The following is a 21,213-nucleotide window of genomic DNA, read 5'->3' on the forward strand; positions in this document are numbered from 1 at the left end:
GCTACGGACAGGCTGATCATTAGGCTATGGACAGGCTGATAATTTGGCTATGGACAGGCTGATCATTAGGCTATGGACAGGCTGATCATTAGACTATGGACAGGCTGATCATTAGGCTATGGACAGGCTGATCATTAAACTATGGACAGGCTGATCATTAGACTATGGACAGGCTGATCATTAGACTATGGACAGGCTGATCATTAGGCTATGGACAGGCTGATCATTAGACTATGGACAGGCTGATCATTAGGCTATGGACAGGCTGATCATTAGGCTATGGACAGGCTGATCATTAGGCTATGGACAGGCTGATCATTAAACTATGGACAGGCTGATCATTAGACTATGGACAGGCTGATCATTAGACTATGGACAGGCTGATCATTAGGCTATGGACAGGCTGATCATTAGGCTATGGACAGGCTGATCATTAGGCTATGGACAGGCTGATCATTAGGCTATGGACAGGCTGATCATTAGGCTATGGACAGGCTGATCATTAGGCTATGGACAGGCTGATCATTAGGCTATGGACAGGCTGATCATTAGGCTATGGACAGGCTGATCATTAAACTATGGACAGGGTGATCATTAGACTATGGACGGACTGATCATTAGGCTATGGACAGGCTGATCATTAGGCTATGGACAGGCTGATCATTAGGCTATGGACAGACTGATCATTAGACTATGGACAGGCTGATCATTAGGCTATGGACAGGCTGATCATTAGGCTATGGACAGGTTGCGTGTCTGTGTTTCTATTTTCTAATGGTTGTTAGTTTCATCGTCATATAGCCTATATCACTGCTGTCTCTATCTCCCCCTAAAACTTTCCTCGTCAATTTATATGATAGGCTACATTGATTTAGCATTACCCTATAATGGAGACTAGTTTGATATCCTACAGAAAGGATTTGAAGCTAAGGCAAGGTTTTTAATACAGTTTGGGAAAGAATAAATGTGAGATGCGCTGCAGGCGGCTTTGATTGACGGGTCCTTTTAGGTAGGTGGGTGTGCGTGTGTGAGTTGGCTAATTCTCTATGTCCATTCAGAAAGTCTGGACTTCATCTCTTTAACCAGATAGAAAGAAAAGTGTAGGCAGCATGTCTCATGATGGTCAGCGTATGTGCGAGGACTGACGACCAGTGCCATTTTTACGTTTCCTCTCTTATTAAATGGGGTGCAACAAAGCCAAGCTCCTTTCATGATTCTTCCTATTGGATGAATAGCCTATCCTAATATTTTCAGTAGTATATTATTTTTTACAGTAGAATATAATTTGTTCCAGTAATATATAATTTGTTCCTGTAGTATATGATTTTTCTCTCATTACTGCATCCTCTCTAGCCACTTTGATCAAATTGAACATTTTGCACCTGAGAATGACCGCACTAGTGTTGGTGACGTTCTGACAATTTTTCAGAAAAGTGGAGGGAAAAACGCATCGGACTTGGTGTGAATGGTTCAGTGTGTCAAAATCGGAATCTGTATTATTTCGAAATTGTGACAAAAAGATCACAACACAGTTGGTGAGAAAAGACCTGGCTGCATTTAGACAGGCAGCCCAATTCTGATCTTTTTTTAACTAATTGGTCTCTTGACCAATCAGATCAGCTGTGAAAAAGAGGTGATGTGAAAAGATATGATTTGACTGGTCAAAAGACCAATTAGAGGAAAAAAGATCAGAATTGGGCTGCCTGTCTAAACGCAGCCACATACTGCATCATCAATTTACCTCTAATGGAAAACAAGCATCCTTAAACCTCAGAAGGAGACTAGAGCAACACATTCAATTAAATAAACATTTATTTGTGGTAGAAACTAAAACTGCAATAGGTAGTTTCATTAAGATACTGCAACATCACAGTAACAACTATCTGTGTTAGTCAGCCTTAAGGCCATGCTTTGGTTTAACAAGAAGTTACAGAGTCACACACAGCTCAGGCCATACCTCTTTGCGCTGGAGAGGGACATCAGGAGCAGAGTGGACAGGAAGGTGAGACACATAAAGAGAGATAGAGAGATTACATACTCTAGGGATATGCATGACATGAGCTGTTGACGAAAAAGCAGCTTCTGGTGTTATTAAAGCAAACAGAGGACAGACTGGGTGGATTAATTGACATGTAACAAAACAGAATGACATTTGAGTTATATAGAAATATGGACTTTCTTTCACACACACATGCAGTCACACGTGCATACGCACACAAACATGCACACACACACACACACACACACACACACACACACACACACACACACACACACACACACACACACACACACACACACACACACACACACACACACACACACACACACACACACACAAACAAACACACACACACCACCTTACTTGTGAAGAGATCTTCCCTGTATGGTGGTAAGACTGGAGAACACTGACAGATCTGACAGCTCTTTAGGCCATGACTGGATGGCTAGGATATCTGGATATCAGACAATGGGCAAGCAAACATAGTTTACACAAATGCAAATATACACAGTCACATGCTGGACAGACTCTGACTGTAAGAAGGTGGACAAACTGTGATTTCAATTTCTGGTTATACTGTATAACAACAAAGCAACATACTGTAGGAGAGGGAAAAAAGCAAAGTTTGAGATTGGTAAGAGGAAAACAGACTTCTAAAGGCACACACACACACACAAACACACAAACACACACCTGTTATCTCCTGCACAGAGCGGAAGACTTCCAGCTTCTTAGGGTCCAGAGGTGGGATATTCTTATAGTCATCACTGAACAATACACAGAGCACATCTACTGTTCATGTACTGATAATGTCACGTAATGCAGCAATCGAACTACAACGCTTCCAGTGCGATGAACTCACTTACCCAAGGATCCCTGTGACCAGGAAGTGCAGACTGCCCTGTATCTTGGTGCAGTTGATGAAGCTGTCAATGTTACTGGAGTCCACCGTCTGTCTGTGCTCAGGACCTGTGCCCTCACAGGCTAGTTTGGGATCAATCAATCAATGAATAAATCTGTCTCTGTGCTCAGGCAACCCTTGCAGGCTTGTGTATGAAGAATCACTCAACAGTTATTCCACTCTCTAATCATGAGTCATGTCCAAACTACCAAAAATAACAGCATGAAATTCCTGCACAAACAACCTTAATTTAACAGCTATAAATCAACCATTGAAAGTGAATGTAGCTACTACAGGGACTATTTCTCAATATCCTCACATCCTTTCGTCCTTTTCAAAACTCAGAGGGACCTCAGACCTTCACCTCCAACGTGGCTTGAGAAGTAGGCGACGAGAGAGGAATCGAGGAGAGACTATCTGGGATTGGGCCAGGGTGTGTTAGTGTATTGACTGTGTTGGATTACCTTTAGGGCACAGACCTCCACAGAGCTCACACTGCCTCTGACCACTCCTCTCCACCTCCTTCTTGTCTGGAGGACAACCACTCACACAGGAGCTGCCGTCCACCACGAAGTGGGCTGTATGGGGGAAAGAGGGCAGAGGAGAAGAAGAGACAGAGGCATCTATTCACATGAATTCAGAACCATGCAGTGGCTTGGATGTTCTTGATGTCACTTGGCTGGTTCAGTGTTAAGAAAAATACCCAGATACCAGTTTATTACGAGAACAGGAGAAACATAATATGAGAATAAAGATAAAAACACACACACACAAGGGTACTCACTGGGGCAGTGGGAGACACAGATGGATCCGTACTGATACTTGGCGTTGGGGTTCGTCTCCATCTGAAACGTCTGCTTGTTGTAGATCAGAGTCTGGGGACACTGGGGCACACAGGAGCCTGAGTCGTTGAAGTGACTGCACGCCTGAGAGTAGGAAGGTAGACACACACACATATAATTTAGAATGAATCATGAACCTTCTCATGAAGTAATCTATATTAGCTTTCTTACTGTAAATGAGCTACTTCATCAGCTGTTACAGAACTGTGCCATACAGAGGTGTTCTGACATACGTCCACGACTTGATAACTCAATAAGTAGCCAATTAAATGAGGTTCCGATATATGAAATAATGGTGACGACGCGGCTGTGGACTCTCTATTCAGCTATTAAGGTTAAATTACCGTTAAATCACTACTCCTTTCTGAATGACTAGCTTCTCTGTAGGAAAGACAGAAAAGCACTCACAAAGCAGTCCATGTCCTGAGACGCAGTGCAGCCCCCTGCACACTCTATGTGACAGCAGTCCCTGGGGCTTGTCCCAAAACAGCGGCCATTACACTGAGGGGCGCACACCGTCTTAGTCACTGAGGGGTACAGAGAGGGAGGTCAGTGACAGGATAGTGTAGGACAGCATGTGACAATATATGACAAGACGGTGAGAAAGAGAGAAAAAGAAAGAGATAGAATGAGAGGTATCACACCCAGATGAAAAGCAGGCTGAGAACTCACAGATCTGGCAGTGTTCTTCACCAGACCCCCAGCAGTTCTCCCCACAGGAAGGGTGACAAGGCCCTACACACATGGAACACCATTACCAGTCAGATATAGCAGCCAATGGCTGACCCAAGAACAGAGGTCAAAGTTCATGGTCTAGCCAGAGTTTGGAATCTCAACTGGAATCCTGATCTCTTTTAGCTTTTTCCAGATCAGGCTCTAACCACCTGTTCTAGTGGACAGACACTGACCTCTCTGGCCGTTGTACTGGATGTCAATGGGAGCCTTGGCCCTATCCCTGTCCCTCACAATGTCATCCCAGTTCACCCACGGACCATAGCTCAGGAACCTGTTGTTGACGATCTGGACACCCCCCTCCAGAATTTCTGTAGATGAGAGAGAGAGAGAGAGAGAGAGAGAGAGAGAGAGAGAGAGAGAGAGAGAGAGAGAATGAACTACAGGACAAAATACAAACCCTCCAACCCAAAAAAGGCCTGTGGGGTTGATGGTATCCAAAATGAAATGATAAAATATACAGACCACAAATTCCAATTGGCTAAACTCTTTAACATCTTCCACAGCTCTGGCATATTCCCCAATATTTGGAACCAAGGACTGATCACCACAATCCACAAAGTGGAGCCAAATTTGACCACAATAACTACTGTAGGATTGTTTCCTATTTTTCTTTTTCACCTTTATTTAACCAGGTAAGCTAGTTGAGAACAAGTTCTCATTTACAACTGCGACCTGGCCAAGATAAAGCAAAGCAGTGCGACAGAAACAACACAGAGTTACACATGTAATAAACAAGCGTACAGTCAATAACACAATAGGAAAAAAAAGTCTATATACAGTGTGTGCAAATGACATGAGGAGGTAAGGCAATAAATAGGCCATAGTAGCAAAGTAATTACAATTTAGCAGATTAACACTGGAGTGATAGATAAGCAGATGATGATGAGCAGATGATGGTGTGTAAGTAGTGATACTGGTGTGCAAAAGAGCAGCAAAGTTCAGTTAGGTGACCTAAACTGGGATATGCTTAACACCCCGGCAGTCCTACAATCCAAGCTTGATGCCCTCAATCTCACACAAATCATCAAGGAACCCACCAGGTACAACCCTAAATCCGTAAACATGGGCACCCTAATAGACATTATCCTGACCAACCTGCCCTCCAAATACACCTCTGCTGTCTTCAATCAAGATCTCAGCGATCACTGCCTCATTGCCTGTATCCGCCACGGGTCCGCGGTCAAACGACCACCCCTCATCACTGTCAAACGCTCCCTAAAACACTTCTGCGAGCAGGCCTTTCTAATCGACCTGGCCCGGGTACCCTGGAAGGATATTGACCTCATCCCGTCAGTTGAGGATGCCTGGTCATTCTTTAAATGTTACTTCCTCACCATATTAGACAAGCATGCTCCGTTCAAAAAATGCAGAACCAAGAACAGATATAGCCCTTGGTTCACTCCAGACCTGACTGCCCTCGACCAGCACAAAAACATCTTGTGGCGAACTGCAATAGCATCGAAGAGCCCCCGCGATATGCAACTGTTCAGGGAAGTCAGGAACCAATACACGCAGTCAGTCAGGAAAGCAAAGGCCAGCTTTTTCAAGCAGAAATTTGCATCCTGTAGCTCTAACTCCAAAAAGTTCTGGGATACTGTAAAGTCCATGGAGAACAAGAGCACCTCCTCCCAGCTGCCCACTGCACTGAGGCTAGGTAACACGGTCACCACCGATAAATCCGTGATAATCGAAGACTTCAACAAGCATTTCTCAATGGCTGGCCATGCCTTCCTCCTGGCGACTCCAACCTTGGCCAACAGCCCCGCCCCCCCCCGCTGCTACTCGCCCAAGCCTCCCCAGATTCTCCTTTACACAAATCCAGATAGCAGATGTTCTGAAAGAGCTGGAAAACCTGGACCCATACAAATCAGCTGGGCTTGACAATCTGGACCCCCTATTTCTGAAACTGTCCGCCGCCATTGTCGCACCCCCTATCACCAGCCTGTTCAACCTCTCCTTCGTATCATCTGAGATCCCCAAGGATTGGAAAGCTGCCGCGGTCATCCCCCTCTTCAAAGGGGGAGACACCCTGGACCCAAACTGTTACAGACCTATATCCATCCTGCCCTGCCTATCTAAGGTCTTCGAAAGCCAAGTCAACAAACAGATCACTGACCATCTCGAATCCCACCGTACCTTCTCCGCTGTGCAATCCGGTTTCCGAGCCGGTCATGGGTGCACCTCAGCCACGCTCAAGGTACTAAACGATATCATAACCGCCATCGATAAAAGACATTACTGTGCAGCCGTCTTCATCGACCTGGCCAAGGCTTTCGACTCTGTCAATCACCATATTCTTATCGGCAGACTCAGTAGCCTCGGTTTTTCTAATGACTGCCTTGCCTGGTTCACCAACTACTTTGCAGACAGAGTTCAGTGTGTCAAATCGGAGGGCATGTTGTCCGGTCCTCTGGCAGTCTCTATGGGGGTACCACAGGGTTCAATTCTCGGGCCGACTCTTTTCTCTGTATACATCAATGATGTTGCTCTTGCTGCGGGCGATTCCCTGATCCACCTCTACGCAGACGACACCATTCTATATACTTCCGGCCCTTCCTTGGACACTGTGCTATCTAACCTCCAAACGAGCTTCAATGCCATACAACACTCCTTCCGTGGCCTCCAACTGCTCTTAAACGCTAGTAAAACCAAATGCATGCTTTTCAACCGTTCGCTGCCTGCACCCGCACGCCCGACTAGCATCACCACCCTGGACGGTTCCGACCTAGAATATGTGGACATCTATAAGTACCTAGGTGTCTGGCTAGACTGCAAACTCTCCTTCCAGACTCATATCAAACATCTCCAATCCAAAAGCAAAGCAAGAATCGGCTTTCTATTCCGCAACAAAGCCTCCTTCACTCACGCCGCCAAACTTACCCTAGTAAAAATGACTATCCTACCGATCCTCGACTTCGGCGATGTCATCTACAAAATAGCTTCCAATACTCTACTCAGCAAACTGGATGCAGTTTATCACAGTGCCATTCGTTTTGTTACTAAAGCACCTTATACGACCCACCACTGCGACCTGTATGCCCTAGTCGGCTGGCCCTCGCTACATGTTCGTCGTCAGACCCACTGGCTCCAGGTCATCTACAAGGCTATGCTAGGTAAAGTGCCGCCTTATCTCAGTTCACTGGTCACGATGGCTACACCCACCCGCAACACGCGCTCCAGCAGGTGTATCTCACTGATCATCCCTAAAGCCAAAACCTCATTTGGACGCCTTTCCTTCCAGTTCTCTGCTGCCTGCGACTGGAACGAATAGCAAAAATCTCTGAAGTTGGAGACTTTTATCTCCCTCAACAACTTTAAAAATCTGCTATCCGAGCAGCTAACCGATCGCTGCAGCTGTACATAGTCCATCTGTAAACTACCCACCCAATTTACCTACCTCACCCCCCATACTGCTTTTATTTATTTACTTTTCTGCTCTTTTGCACACCAGTATCTCTTCTTGCACATGATCATCTGATGATTTATCACTCCAGTGTTAATCTGCTAAATTGTAATTATTCGATTTATTGCCTACCTCATGCCTTTTGCACACATTGTATATAGATTCTCTTTTTTTTCTACCATGTTATTGACTTGTTTATTGTTTACTCCATGTGTAACTCTGTGTTGTCTGTTCACACTGCTATGCTTTATCTTGGCCAGGTCGCAGTTGCAAATGAGAACTTGTTCTCAACTAGCCTACCTGGTTAAATAAAGGTGAAATAAAAAAATAAAAAAAATAAAAAAAGTATATAAAAACAATATGGGGATGAGGTAGGTTGGTTGGGTGGGCTATTTACAGATGGATTATGTACAGCTGCAGCGATCGGTTAGCTGCTCAGATAGCTGATGTTTAAAGTTAGTGAGGGAAATGTAAGTCTCCAGCTTCAGCGATTTTTGCAATTCGTTCCAGTCACTGGTAGCAGAGAACTGGAAGGAAAGGCGGCCAAAGAGGGTGTTGGCTTTGGGGATGACCAGTGAGATATACCTGCTGGAGCGCGTGCTACGGGTTGGTGTTGTTATCGTGACCAGTGAGCTGAGATAAGGCGGAGCTTTACCTAGCATAGACTTATAGATGACCTGGAGCCAGTGGGTCTGGCGACAAATATGTAGCGAGGGCCAGCCGACTAGAGCATGCAGGTCGCAGTGGTGGGTGGTGTAAGGCGCTTTGGTAACAAAACGCATGGCACTGTGATAGACTGCATCCAGTTTGCTGAGTAGAGTATTGAAAGCTATTTTGTAGATGACATCGCCGAAGTCGAGGATCGGTAGGATAGTCAGTTTTACTAGGGTAAGTTTGGCGGCGTGAGTGAAGAAGGCTTTGTTGCGAAATAGAAAGACGATTCTAGATTTGATTTTGGATTGGAGATGTTTGATATGAGTCTGGAAGGAGAGATTACAGTCTAGCTAGACACCTAGGTATTTGTAGTTGTCCACGTATTCTAGGTCAGAACCGTCCAGAGTAGTGATGCTAGTCGGGCGGGCGGGTGCGGTTAGCAAACGGTTGAAAAGCATGCATTTGGTTTTGCTAGCGTTTAAGAGCAGTTGGAGGCCACAGAAGGAGTGTTGTAGGGCATTGAAGCTCGTTTGGAGGTTAGTTAACACAGTGTCCAAAGAAGGGCCAGATGTATACAGAATGGTGTCGTCTGCGTAGAGGTGGATCAGGGAATCACCCGCAGCAAGAACAACATCATTGATATATACAGAGAAAAGAGTCGGCCCGAGAATTGAAACCTATGGTACCCCCATAGAGACTGCCAGAGGTCCATCAACAGCAGCCTTGGGAAAATCCTCTGCATTATCATTAACAGCAGACTCGTACATTTCCTCTGCAAAAAAACAATGTACTGAGCAAATGTCAAATTGTCTTTTTACCAAAATACGAGAGACCACGTATTTACCCTGCACAACCTAATTGACAAACAAAACAAAACAAAGGCAAAGTCTTCATTGTTGATTTCAAAAAGCTTTCGACTCAATTTAGCATGAGGGTCTGCTATACAAATTGATGGAAAGTGGTGTTGGGGGAAAAATATACGACATTATAAAATCCATGTACACAAACAACAAGTGTGTGGTTAAAATTGGCAAAAAACACACACATTTCTTTCCACAGGGCCGGGGGGTGAGACAGGGATGCAGCTTAAGCCCCACCCTCTTCAACATAAATAACAACGAATTGGCGAGGGCACTAGAACAGTCTGCAGCACCCGGCCTCACCCTACTAGAATCTGAAGTCAAATGTCTACTGTTTGCTGATGATCTGGTGCTTCTGTCCCCAGCCATGGAGGGCCTACAGCAGCACCTAGATCTTCTGCACAGATTCTGTCAGACGTGGGCCCTGACAGTAAATCTCAATAAGACAAAAATAATGGTATTCCAAAAAAGGTCCAGTTGCCAGGACCACAAACTCAAATTCCATCTAGACACCATTGCCCGAGTGCCCACAAAAAACTATACATACCTTCGGAAACATCAGCGCCACAGGTAACTTCCATAAAGCTGTGAACAATCTGAGAGACAAGGCAAGAAGAGCCTTCTATACCATCAAAAGGAACAAAAATTCGACATACCAATTAGGATCTGGCTAAAGTTATAGAACACATTGAGACTCTGCATGTGGAATTCTGCAAAAAATATCCTTTGTGTACAACGTAAAACACCAAATAATGCATGCAGAGCAGAATTAGGCCGATACCCGCTAATTATCAAAATCCAGAAAAGGGCCATTAAATTCTACAACCACCTAAAAGGAAGCGATTCCCAAACCTTCCATAACAAAGCCATCATTTACAGAGAAATTAACCTGGAGAAGAGTCCCCTAAGCAAGCTGGACAGCAACACAATTAGACCCAACCAAATCACGAGAAAACAAAAAGATAATTACTTGACAAATTGGAAAGAATTTACAAAAAAACTGAGCAAACTAGAATGCTATTTGGCCCTAAACAGAGAGTACACAGTGGCAGAATACCTGACCACCGTGACTGACCCAAATTTAAGGAAAGCTTTGACTATGTACAGACTCAGTGAGCATAGCCTTGCTATTGAGAAAGGCCGCCGAAGGCAGACAAAATAAGGTGGAAACTGAGCTGCACTTCCTGTATGACCATATTAGAGACACATATTTCTCTCAGATTACACAGACCCACAAAGAATTTGAAAATACATTTTGTTAAACTCCCATATCTATTGGGTGAAATACCTGTATGCAGTCACAGCAAGATTTGTGACCTGTTGCCACAAGAAAATATCAACCAGTGAAGAACAAAAACTATTATAAATAAAATCTATATTTATGTTTATTTATTTTCCCTTTTGTACTTTGCACATCATTACAACACTGTATATAGAGATAATATGACATTTGAAATGTTTTTATTATTTTGGAACTTTTGTAAGTGTAATGTTTAAAGTAAAAAGAAAAAACACTTTTGTTTGTTATCTATTTCACTTGCTTTGGCAATGTAACATATGTTTCCCATTCAATTTAAATCCCTTTAAATTGAAATTGAGATAGATGGGGAGGGAGGGAAAGAGATAGGGAGACAGAGACAGAGAGACTGTGAGAGAGGAAGAACAAATCTGTGTTACACTAAGACAGTTCCAGTTAGACTCCCCTTTCATTAAACAATAACCACGACATGCTGGAGCATGTAGGGAGGAGCTGCTCCCAGAACCTCTCCTTGGAGGTTGGAGGGGTTGTGACATATGAGGCAGGTATACAAACACACGGAAACACACCGCGAACTACAGGTGAAACCCAGTGTTGTTGGGAATAACTTGAAGTTCTGCTTTAACAATAAAGTCATTAGTCAGGTCTTTACCATCAATTCCCCTTCACTCCTCCTTCTCACCTCTAACCCCCCTCTCCTGCCATGTTCCATTACACACCTGTCTGCACACTGAGGGTGTGGTGTTTTACAGTAATCACCAGAGATTCCTGGCTCCTGCCACCCACACAATGTGTCCTCCGTGTCTGGCATCTCTTCACCTCTGTTCTCTCTCTCATTTCTCCTACGTCTCTGTAGCTTTTCCTCATTTCAGATGTCCTCTTTTAGTTCTCTCTCTAAAATCAAGGTTATGGCTAAAATTAGGGTTATGGCTAAATTTAGGGTTATGGCTAGGATTAGGGTTATGGATAGGATTAGGGTTATGGCTAAGATTAGGGTTATGGCTAGGATTAGGGTTATGGCTAGGATTAGGGTTATGGTCAGGATTAGGGTTATGGCTAAGATTGGGGTTATGGCTAAGATTAGGGTTATGGCTAAATTTAGGGTTATGGCTAGGATTAGGGTTATGGCTAGGATTAGGGTTATGGCTAAGATTAGGGTTATGGCTAAGATTAGGGTTATGGCTAAAATTAGGGTTATGGCTAGGATTAGGGTTATGGCTAAAATTAGGGTTATGGCTAGGATTAGGGTTATGGTTATGATTAGGGTTAGGATTAGGGTAATGGCTAGGATTAAGGTTAGGGTTATGGCTAGAGATGGCTAGGGTTGGGGTTGAACCAAGTTGAGGACATGAAGCCAGGGTTGGGTTGGGGTTGAACCAAGTTGAGGACATGAAGCCAGGGTTGGGTTGGGGTTGAACCAAGTTGAGGACATGAAGCCAGGGTTGGGTTGGGGTTGAACCAAGTTGAGGACATGAAGCCAGGGTTAGGGTTAGGGTTGGTACTTTTAGCCTCCTTCCTATCCTACTCCTTTTTGGACCCATAAGGTGCTGGAGCTTGGCTCCGCCTGGCTCTCTCTTTGACCCAAGGTGCAGGGGGGATATAGATTTTGGCCTTTACTACTAAGGCCCATAGAAAAGCAATGAATAACACATTCATCCAGTAAATGGCAAAAGGGACAGTCAAAAAATCAATCATAAGAAACAAGGTTTTGAAGTGTCTGCACTAAATCTGTCCTTTTTTTTTTATACATATTTAATCCCTTTTTGTGTGGCACAAACCTACCTTCATACTTCCATTCAAACCGTCAAACCGTTCGGATGCTACAGAAGTTTACGTAAGAAGACCTATTTTCAGGATGTCTCATGGTCTGACAAACACCGCTCTAGATCTGCCACCTTTCACTGCAGATGCGGAAGTGCTACACTGACGGATGTGGTGGATTGAGACGCATCCAATGCAAAACCCCCCAGATAGCTCTAGTTTAAACTGACGGATATGGTGGATTGAGACGCATCCAACCCAGATATCTCTAGTTTAAACTGACGGATATGGTGGATTGAGACGCATCCAACCCAGATATCTCTAGTTTAAACTGACGGATATGGTGGATTGAGACGCATCCAACCCAGATATCTCTAGTTTAAACTGACGGATATGGTGGATTGAGACGCATCCAACCCAGATATCTCTAGTTTAAACTGACGGATATGGTAAATTGAGACACATCCAACCCAGATATCTCTAGTTTAAACTGACGGATATGGTAAATTGAGACGCATCCAACCCAGATATCTCTAGTTTAAACTGACGCATTTTGATGGGAAATTTCTTTGTTATGTAACTTAGATTGACGCAGCGGTGAGTCAATGGACTCCAGGGGGTTAACCACTCCTGACTACCACTATCCCTCCTTCTCTCCTCTCCTCTTTCCTTCTCCCTTTCTCCATATCTCCCACTCCTTCCCTCCTCTCCTCTTTCCTTCTGTACTCTCCTGTCCCCCTCCCTCCTCCTCCTTTCCTCCACTCACCAGTGAGGTATGTGAGTCCCAGGTGCTGCAGGCCATTGGAGCCCTCCTTGGGGTAGTTGAAGAAGACAGAGAGGGCGAACCCTCTGTCGTACAGGGTGTTGCCCCTGATCACGCGCAGCTGTTCCAGAGGCAGACGTCTGAAGTGGTTCATGGCGATTAGGATGTAGCCCGTTACCTCTCTGATGGTCTGGAGGGACAGAGACAGAGTTACAGAGTTCATCAGATTACAGATGAGATACTACTGTTACTGTAACAGTACAATTAGACAGACAGGTTAGAGACAGGATGTATCCTGTTACCTATTTGATGGTCTGGAGGGACAGAGACAGGATGTACCCTGTCACCTCTCTGATCGTCTTGAAACACAGTCACATTGCCAGACTACCTCAATTATCAGAGGAGGCCTCATGAACATGTCTCATGGAAGGAAAGAAGTAGAAGAAGTAGAAGAAGAAGAAGAACAACAACAAGAGATCTTCTAATAAAAAATGGCGTCTCCGTCTCACCCCTAGGAAGCTGAAGTCCCAGTCAGTCTCTATCTGGGTGATCTCCAGGTTACCCATGATGATCTCACAGCCTGTGTAGCGGTTCTTGATCAGGTTGTACTGGTTCTCCTGGGATCCTGTGGAGCTCAGCCCATTCTGGGTACCAGTACACACCACTGACACACACACACACAGGAAGGAGGGGAGAAGAAAGAAGGTTTATTGTCAGTGTTGTTCAATCAACCAACCAACAGAGAGACCAGTGTACCTCAGGCAAGGAGTGCACTGGTATGGAGTAAGAGCTTCAACAAAACAACCTAGATAGTTGGACTCATATAGTGGTGTGATGGTATGTGTGACTGCAGTGATGAGTCTGTTGACATGGGATGCTGTTGATATGTCTGTTGCTGTGTTTAAATGTTATGTCTGTTAATATGTCTGTTGGTATGTCTGTTAATAAGTCTGTTGATATGTCTGTTAATATGTCTGTTGGTATGTCTGTTAATAAGTCTGTTGATATGTATGTTAATATGTCTGTTGGTATGTCTGTTAATATGTCTGTTAATAAGTCTGTTGATATGTCTGTTGATATGTCTGTTAATATGTCTGTTGGTATGTCTGTTAATAAGTCTGTTGATATGTCTGTTAATAAGTCGGTTGATATGTCTGTTGATATGTCTGTTGATATGTCTGTTAATATGTGTGTTGGTAAGTCTGTTAATAAGTCTGTTGATATGTCTGTTAATATGTCTGTTGGTATGTCTGTTAATAAGTCTGTTGATATGTCTGTTGATATGTCTGTTAATAAGTCGGTTGATATGTCTGTTGATATGTCTGTTGATATGTCTGTTGGTATGTCTGTTAATAAGTCTGTTGATATGTCTGTTGATATGTCTGTTAATAAGTCGGTTGATATGTCTGTTGATACGTCTGTTAATAAGTCTGTTGATATGTCTGTTGATATGTCTGTTAATAAGTCGGTTGATATGTCTGTTGATACGTCTGTTAATACGTCTGTTGATATGTCTGTTGATATGTCTGTTGGTATGTCTGTTAATAAGTCTGTTGATATGTCTGTTGATATGTCTGTTAATATGTCTGTTGATATGTCTGTTGATATGTGTGTTGGTAAGTCTGTTGATATGTCTGTTAATATGTCTGTTGATAAGTCTGTTGATATGTCTGTTGATATGTCTGTTAATATGTCTGTTGATATGTCTGTTGATATGTCTGTTGATATGTCTGTTAATAAGTCTGCTGATATGTCTGTTAATATGTCTGTTGATACGTCTGTTAATATGTCTGTTAATATGTCTGTTGATAAGTCTGTTGATATGTCTGTTGATATGTCTATTAATAAGTTCTGTTGATATGTCTATTAATAGGTTTTGTTGATATATCTGTTAATAAGTCTATTGATATGTCTGTTGATATGTCTGTTGATATGTCTATTAATATGTCTATTGATACGTCCATTCATATGTTAATACGTCTGTTGATATGTCTGTTGATATGTCTGTTAATATGTCTGTTGATACGTCTGTTGATATGTCTGTTAATAAGTCTATTGATATGTATGTTGATATGTCTGTTAATATGTCTGTTAATATGTCTGTTGATATGTATGTTGATATGTCTGTTAATATGTCTGTTAATATGTCTGTTGATATGTCTGTTGATATGTCTATTAATATGTCTGAAGCTGTGTTTGAAGCGGTACAGGCCATAACCCCTCTGCATGGACCAGGCCTGAGGCTGATAGCGGTGGGGATGGGGGAACAAGGTCTTACCAGACAAATAATAGCATTGTAATGGTCTGAGCTATCAATGTGGACAGTGTGTTCCATCGATGCAGTGACAGACAGTGCTTCTGTGTGTGTGTGCGCCTCTGTGTGACTGTGTGTGTGCGTGTGCGTGCGCGCGCGCGCGCGCGTGCGTGCGCGTGTGTGTGTGTGTGTGTGTGTGTGTGTGCGTGTGTGTGTGTGTGTGTGTGTGTGTGTGTGTGTGTGTGTGTGTGTGTGTGTGTGTGTGTGAGAGAGAGAGATAGAGGGCCCACAAAGCTGAGATCATGGCAGTGAGACAATAGGCCATGTGTGAACAGAGAACTCCAGTCTGGACAGGGGAGGGAGGGGAGCTGGAGGCAGGAAGGAGACATCTACACCATCTCTTACTGACCACTTCTACAGCAGTCACATTTCAGTCTCTATACTGTACAGTCTATACACATTCATTGTGCATGTGCAGCTACTGTATGAGTTAAGGGAGGCCCTTCCAATGGATCCACGCTGGATCAAAATGCACAGACAGCATTTCCTGTTCCTGCACATCTGCAAAATACTGAAATGATTGAGAATGAGCTGCATTCACACTGTGCATTTAGTCACTAATCGGCGAAACAGCAGGGGAAACTACTCTAATGTAAATCTCCATTCTATTCCATACCTATTCAACTCCAGCAGGGGAAACTACTCTAATGTAAATCTCCATTCTATTCCATACCTATTCAACTCCAGCAGGGGAAACTACTCTAATGTAAATCTCCATTCTATTCCATACCTATTCAACTCCAGCAGGGGAAACTACTCTAATGTAAATCTCCATTCTATTCCATACCTATTCAACTCCAGCAGGGGAAACTACTCTAATGTAAATCTCCATTCTATTCCATACCTATTCAACTCCAGCAGTTGCATGCGTGATTGGACACAATTAAATAAAAACATTCTTCCTTATTTATACATTAGTCGTTACAACTGTCTCTGTTGTTTGAATAACTCACAATTTAATGGGAAAACATTATGTGTTTGAAGCGGAACTTGAGTTTCTTCCTTTCTCTTCTTACCAGTAGCATGTGAATGGTATCAGAGTTAACACACACACACACACACATACATACATACACACATACACACACATACATACACATACAGGGTCTCCCAGGAAGTAACATATACCCACGCAGACAACACGCAGGATATGAACCCGGGTCTCCCAGGAAGTAACATATACCCACGCAGATATGAACCCGGGTCTCCCAGGAAGTAACATATACCCACGCAGACAACACGCAGGATATGAACCCGGGTCTTCCAGGAAGTGACATATACCCACGCAGATATGAACCCGGGTCTCCCAGGAAGTAACATATACCCACCCAGACAACACGCAGGATATGAACCCGGGTCTTCCAGGAAGTGACATATACCCACGCAGAACACGCAGGATATGAACCCGGGTCTTCCAGGAAGTGACATATACCCACGCAGAACACGCAGGATATGAACCCGGGTCTCCCAGGAAGTGACATATACCCATGCAGAACATGCAGGAAATGAACCCGGGTCTCCCAGGAAGTGACATATACCCACGCAGAACATGCAGGAAATGAACCCGGGTCTCCCAGGAAGTGACATATACCCACGCAGAACACGCAGGATATGAACCCGGGTCTCCCAGGAAGTGACATATACCCACGCAGAACACGCAGGATATGAACCCGGGTCTCCCAGGAAGTGACATATACCCACGCAGAACACGCAGGATATGAACCCGGGTCTCCCAGGAAGTGACATATACCCACGCAGAACATGCAGGAAATGAACCCGGGTCTCCCAGGAAGTGACATATACCCACGCAGAACATGCAGGAAATGAACCCGGGTCTCCCAGGAAGTGACATATACCCACGCAGACAACACGCAGGATATGAACCCGGGTCTTCCAGGAAGTGACATATACCCACGCAGAACATGCAGGAAATGAACCCAGGTCTCCCTTGGGAGCAACCAACGTTAGACCGTTAGACCAAGACAATATTCCCACTTAGGCCAAGGGTTTGGAAGTTCGCAGGCGGGGCTTCCTCATCACGGGACCATGACCGACTCATGTCCGCTACACACACACAAATCTATTTTAGTGAAAGCATCTAAGAATGCTCCACTGAAATGATCACTTATCTACCAGAGAATTGGGATGTCATGTTTCTAACTACTCTATTCCAACATTCAAAATACAGAAACTACTCCCAAATATACACCCAACTCTGAGCTCTTTAGTAGTAAACAACAGCCAACAGTCACTCAAAGCGACAGACTTAACACTAGAGACATTCATTTGAATGGGACAATTGACCTCCAGTGTCGTTAACAGGGGCAATAGCCTCCTAGTCACGTATGTCTCCAGCACACAGGATATGAGCTCTCTTTATTTAACTAGGCATGTCAGATAAGAACAAATTCTTATTTACAATGACGGCTTACACCGGCCAAACCCGGACGACGCGGGGCCAATTGTGCACCGCCCTATGGGACTCCCAATCACGGCCAGTTGTGATACAGCCTGGATTCAAACCAGGGTGTCTGTAGTGACGCCTCTAGCACTGAGATGTAGTGTCTTAGACTGCTGCGCCACTTGGGAGCCCAAATCAGAGAGGCTGATTACAGCGGTTTATTACAGAGGCCGATTACAGCTTGGTAATGTGTGTAGCAAAGTCCCCTCTTCTGAAAGAAGAACAGAGGAACTATTTTATCTCTGAGATAGAGGGAATGGGGGAGCTGGAGAGAGCGAGACAGAGAGAGGGGAGAGACAGAATAGAGATATAGGGGAGAGAAGGATAGAGAGATATATATATATATATAGAGAGAGAGAGAGAGAGAGAGAGAGAGAGAGAGAGAGAGAGAGAGAGAGAGAGAGAGAGAGAGAGAGAGAGAGAGAGACAGAGACAGAGAGAGAGAGAGAGAGAGAGAGAGAGAGAGAGAGAGAGAGAGAGAGAGACGGGAGCGACAGAATAGAGAGAAAGGGGAGAGATAGAGAACAAGAACAGGGAAGAAAGAAAGAAAGAAAGAAAGAAAGAAAGAAAGAAAGAAAGAAAGAAAGAAAGAAAGAAAGAAGGATATAGAGGGGCTTGGTTAATGATTGAGAAACATTCACAGCCAAGACCAGTCAATGGGGCATGTAGAGCGTACATTTTTATAGCCTACACATGTCAGAGTCTAGTTTACACACAATTGGACATTATCTACCTTTATTGAGTCTAAATGTTTTTGTCCCACAGTGAGTTCCATTCAACCAACCAGAACACAACAACATGCCAAAAGTCTTGGCTGATCCCTGACCCCTGGTTTTCTACTAGTAGTGTTGCTGGGCTGTCAGGGCCACATGTGAGTGTGGCCCTGTGCTTTGGTGTGGTCTACCTGCTCTGCTGCTCTGCTATATCCACTGTGACTCAGAGAGCAAACTGGCGATTCCTCTACAGTCACCGAGACCAGGAGGGGCTTTTACTGTGAAATACGGGAACAGGAAAGCAACCTCTTGAGAAACAGACTTTCTCTCTTTCTGTGTGTGTGTGTGTGTGTCATCAGCAGTGAAAATAATAAAAACAATGAATTTGATTATCAACACAAAATGTAAAGTGATGCCTGATTACGAAAATAATGTAGCCTGCAGGCTACAGCCAATACACATTGAATTGATCTTCTGGTTTACAACTACAGCGTATTCGGAAAGTATTCAGACCCCTTCACCTTTTCCACATTTTGTTACGTTACAGCCCCCAAATCAATCTATACACAATACCCCATAATGACAAAGCAAAAACAGGTTTTTAGATTTTTTTTTAAACAACCAAAAACTGAAATATCACATTTACTTAAGTATTCAGACCCTTTACTCAGGACTATGTTGAAGCACCTTGGGCAGCGATTACAGCTTCGATTCTTCTTGGGTATGACGCTACAAGCTTGGCACACCTGTATTTGGGGAGTTTCTCCCATTCTTCTCTGCAGATCCCCTCAAGCTCTGTCAGGTTGTATTGGGAGCGTCGCTGCACAGCTATTTCAGGTCTCTCCAGAGATGTTCAATCTGGTTCAAGTCTGGGCTCTGGCTGAGCCACTCAAGGACATTCAGAGACTTGTCCAAAAGCCACTCCTGCGTTGTCTTGGCTGTATGCTTAGGGTCGTTGTCCTGTTGGAAGGTGAACCTTCGCCCCAGTCTGAGGTCCTGAGCGCTCTGGAGCATGTTTTCATCAAGGATCTCTCTGTACTTTGCTCCGTTCATCTTTCCCTCGATCCTGACCAGCCTCCCAGTCCATGCCGCTGAAAAATATCCCCACAGCCAGATGCTTCCACCACCATGCTTCATCGTAGGGATGGTGCCAGATTTCCTCCAGGCGTGACGCTTCGCATTCAGGCCAAAGATTTCAATCTTGTTTCTCATGTTCTGAGAGTTTTTAGGTGCCTTTTGGTAAACTCCAAACGAGCTGTCATGTGCCTTTTACGTACGCATGGCTTCCATCTGGCCACTCTACCATAAAGGCCTGATTGGTGGAGTGCTGCAGAGAAGGTTCTTCCATCTTCACAGAGGAACCCTGGAGCTCTGTCAAAGTGACCATTGGGTTCTTGGTCACCTCCCTGATCAAGGCCCTTCTCCCCCGATTGCTCAGTTTGGCCAGGCGACCAGCTCTAGGAAGTCTTGGTGGTTCCAAACTTCTTCTATTTAAGAATGATGGAGGCCACTGTGTTCTTGGGGACCTTCAATGCTGCAGAAATGTTTTGGTACACTTCCCCAGATCGTGCCTCGAAACAATTCTGTCTCAGAGCTCTACGGACAATTTCTTCAATCTCATGGCTTGGTTTTTGCTCTGACTGTCAACTGTGGGACCTTAATATAGACAGGTGTGTGCCTTTCAAATCATGTCCAATCAATTTAATTTACCACAGGTGGACTCCAATCAAGTTGTAGAAACATCTCAAGGTTGATCAATGGAAACAGGATGCACCTGAGCTCAATTTCGAGTCTCATAGCAAAGGGTCTGAATACTTGTGTAAACAAGGTATTTCAGTTTTTTTATATTTATAAATTTGCCAAAATATCTTCGCTTTGTCATTATGGTGTATTGTCCATAGATTGATGAGGAACATTTTTATTTAATCCATTTTAGAATACGGCTGTAACGTAAAAAATGTGGAAAAAGTCAAGGGGTCGGAAATACTTTCCGAATGCACTGTATATATGCAAAGTTTGTAGTTGATTTATTGACACATATTAAAATTCATAAAATCACTTACCTTCCTGCGTTTGAGACGACGTGGGCTGTAGACATGATAGAATTACAATACACAGAACGGACACCTGCCAACGGTCCATGCCTAGGTTCAAACCAACCCAATAATAATCATGACCAGGAATACAGTAGAGCAGGTCGGTTTAATCCTCAAGAAGTCCTCAACTCGTTCGATACTTTTTTGGGGAAAGGTAAAACTATTTCAACAAATTATAACTTCAAGACCGATCTTCATAAGACTCGAGACTCAAGTCTACAGTTATAGGTCCAAGTTTCAGTACCACGATTACTTTACATTTCTCTCTTTTTAAAGTGGCAGATTGACTTGACGCAGAAACATGTTCTTATTATTATATAAGATACTTCCAGTAAATATGGGCGGTAAATAAATTCCGATATGGTGCGTCAATTCAGACAGAGTTTGGCAAAAGTGAACACGTATTTTGACGCTCAGCTTTCACCCCTCGCGGTGATACAGACCAGATAG

The 21,213-nt window shown here is 43.9% G+C and overlaps 1 protein-coding gene across 1 annotated transcript in view; it reads right to left on the minus strand.

Annotated features, from left to right (window-relative positions):
* LOC139557729 (receptor tyrosine-protein kinase erbB-3-like) overlaps nucleotides 1-21,213 on the minus strand; it is a 33,785-nt gene extending 12,572 nt beyond the window's left edge. Inside the window, exons 1-12 of the mRNA XM_071372862.1 lie at nucleotides 20,731-21,213; nucleotides 13,689-13,843; nucleotides 13,183-13,369; nucleotides 4,654-4,788; nucleotides 4,418-4,480; nucleotides 4,154-4,272; nucleotides 3,688-3,829; nucleotides 3,368-3,481; nucleotides 2,869-2,986; nucleotides 2,696-2,769; nucleotides 2,366-2,456; nucleotides 1,958-1,966 (exon numbers count right to left, since the gene is read on the minus strand). Of these exons, the coding sequence (XP_071228963.1) occupies nucleotides 1,958-1,966; nucleotides 2,366-2,456; nucleotides 2,696-2,769; nucleotides 2,869-2,986; nucleotides 3,368-3,481; nucleotides 3,688-3,829; nucleotides 4,154-4,272; nucleotides 4,418-4,480; nucleotides 4,654-4,788; nucleotides 13,183-13,369; nucleotides 13,689-13,843; nucleotides 20,731-20,809 (1,286 nt within the window). The 5' untranslated portion in view covers nucleotides 20,810-21,213. The remainder of the gene's footprint in view (nucleotides 1-1,957; nucleotides 1,967-2,365; nucleotides 2,457-2,695; nucleotides 2,770-2,868; nucleotides 2,987-3,367; nucleotides 3,482-3,687; nucleotides 3,830-4,153; nucleotides 4,273-4,417; nucleotides 4,481-4,653; nucleotides 4,789-13,182; nucleotides 13,370-13,688; nucleotides 13,844-20,730) is intronic.

Source organism: Salvelinus alpinus, chromosome 28 (assembly GCF_045679555.1).
Source record: "Salvelinus alpinus chromosome 28, SLU_Salpinus.1, whole genome shotgun sequence".
Lineage (NCBI taxonomy): Eukaryota > Metazoa > Chordata > Actinopteri > Salmoniformes > Salmonidae > Salvelinus > Salvelinus alpinus.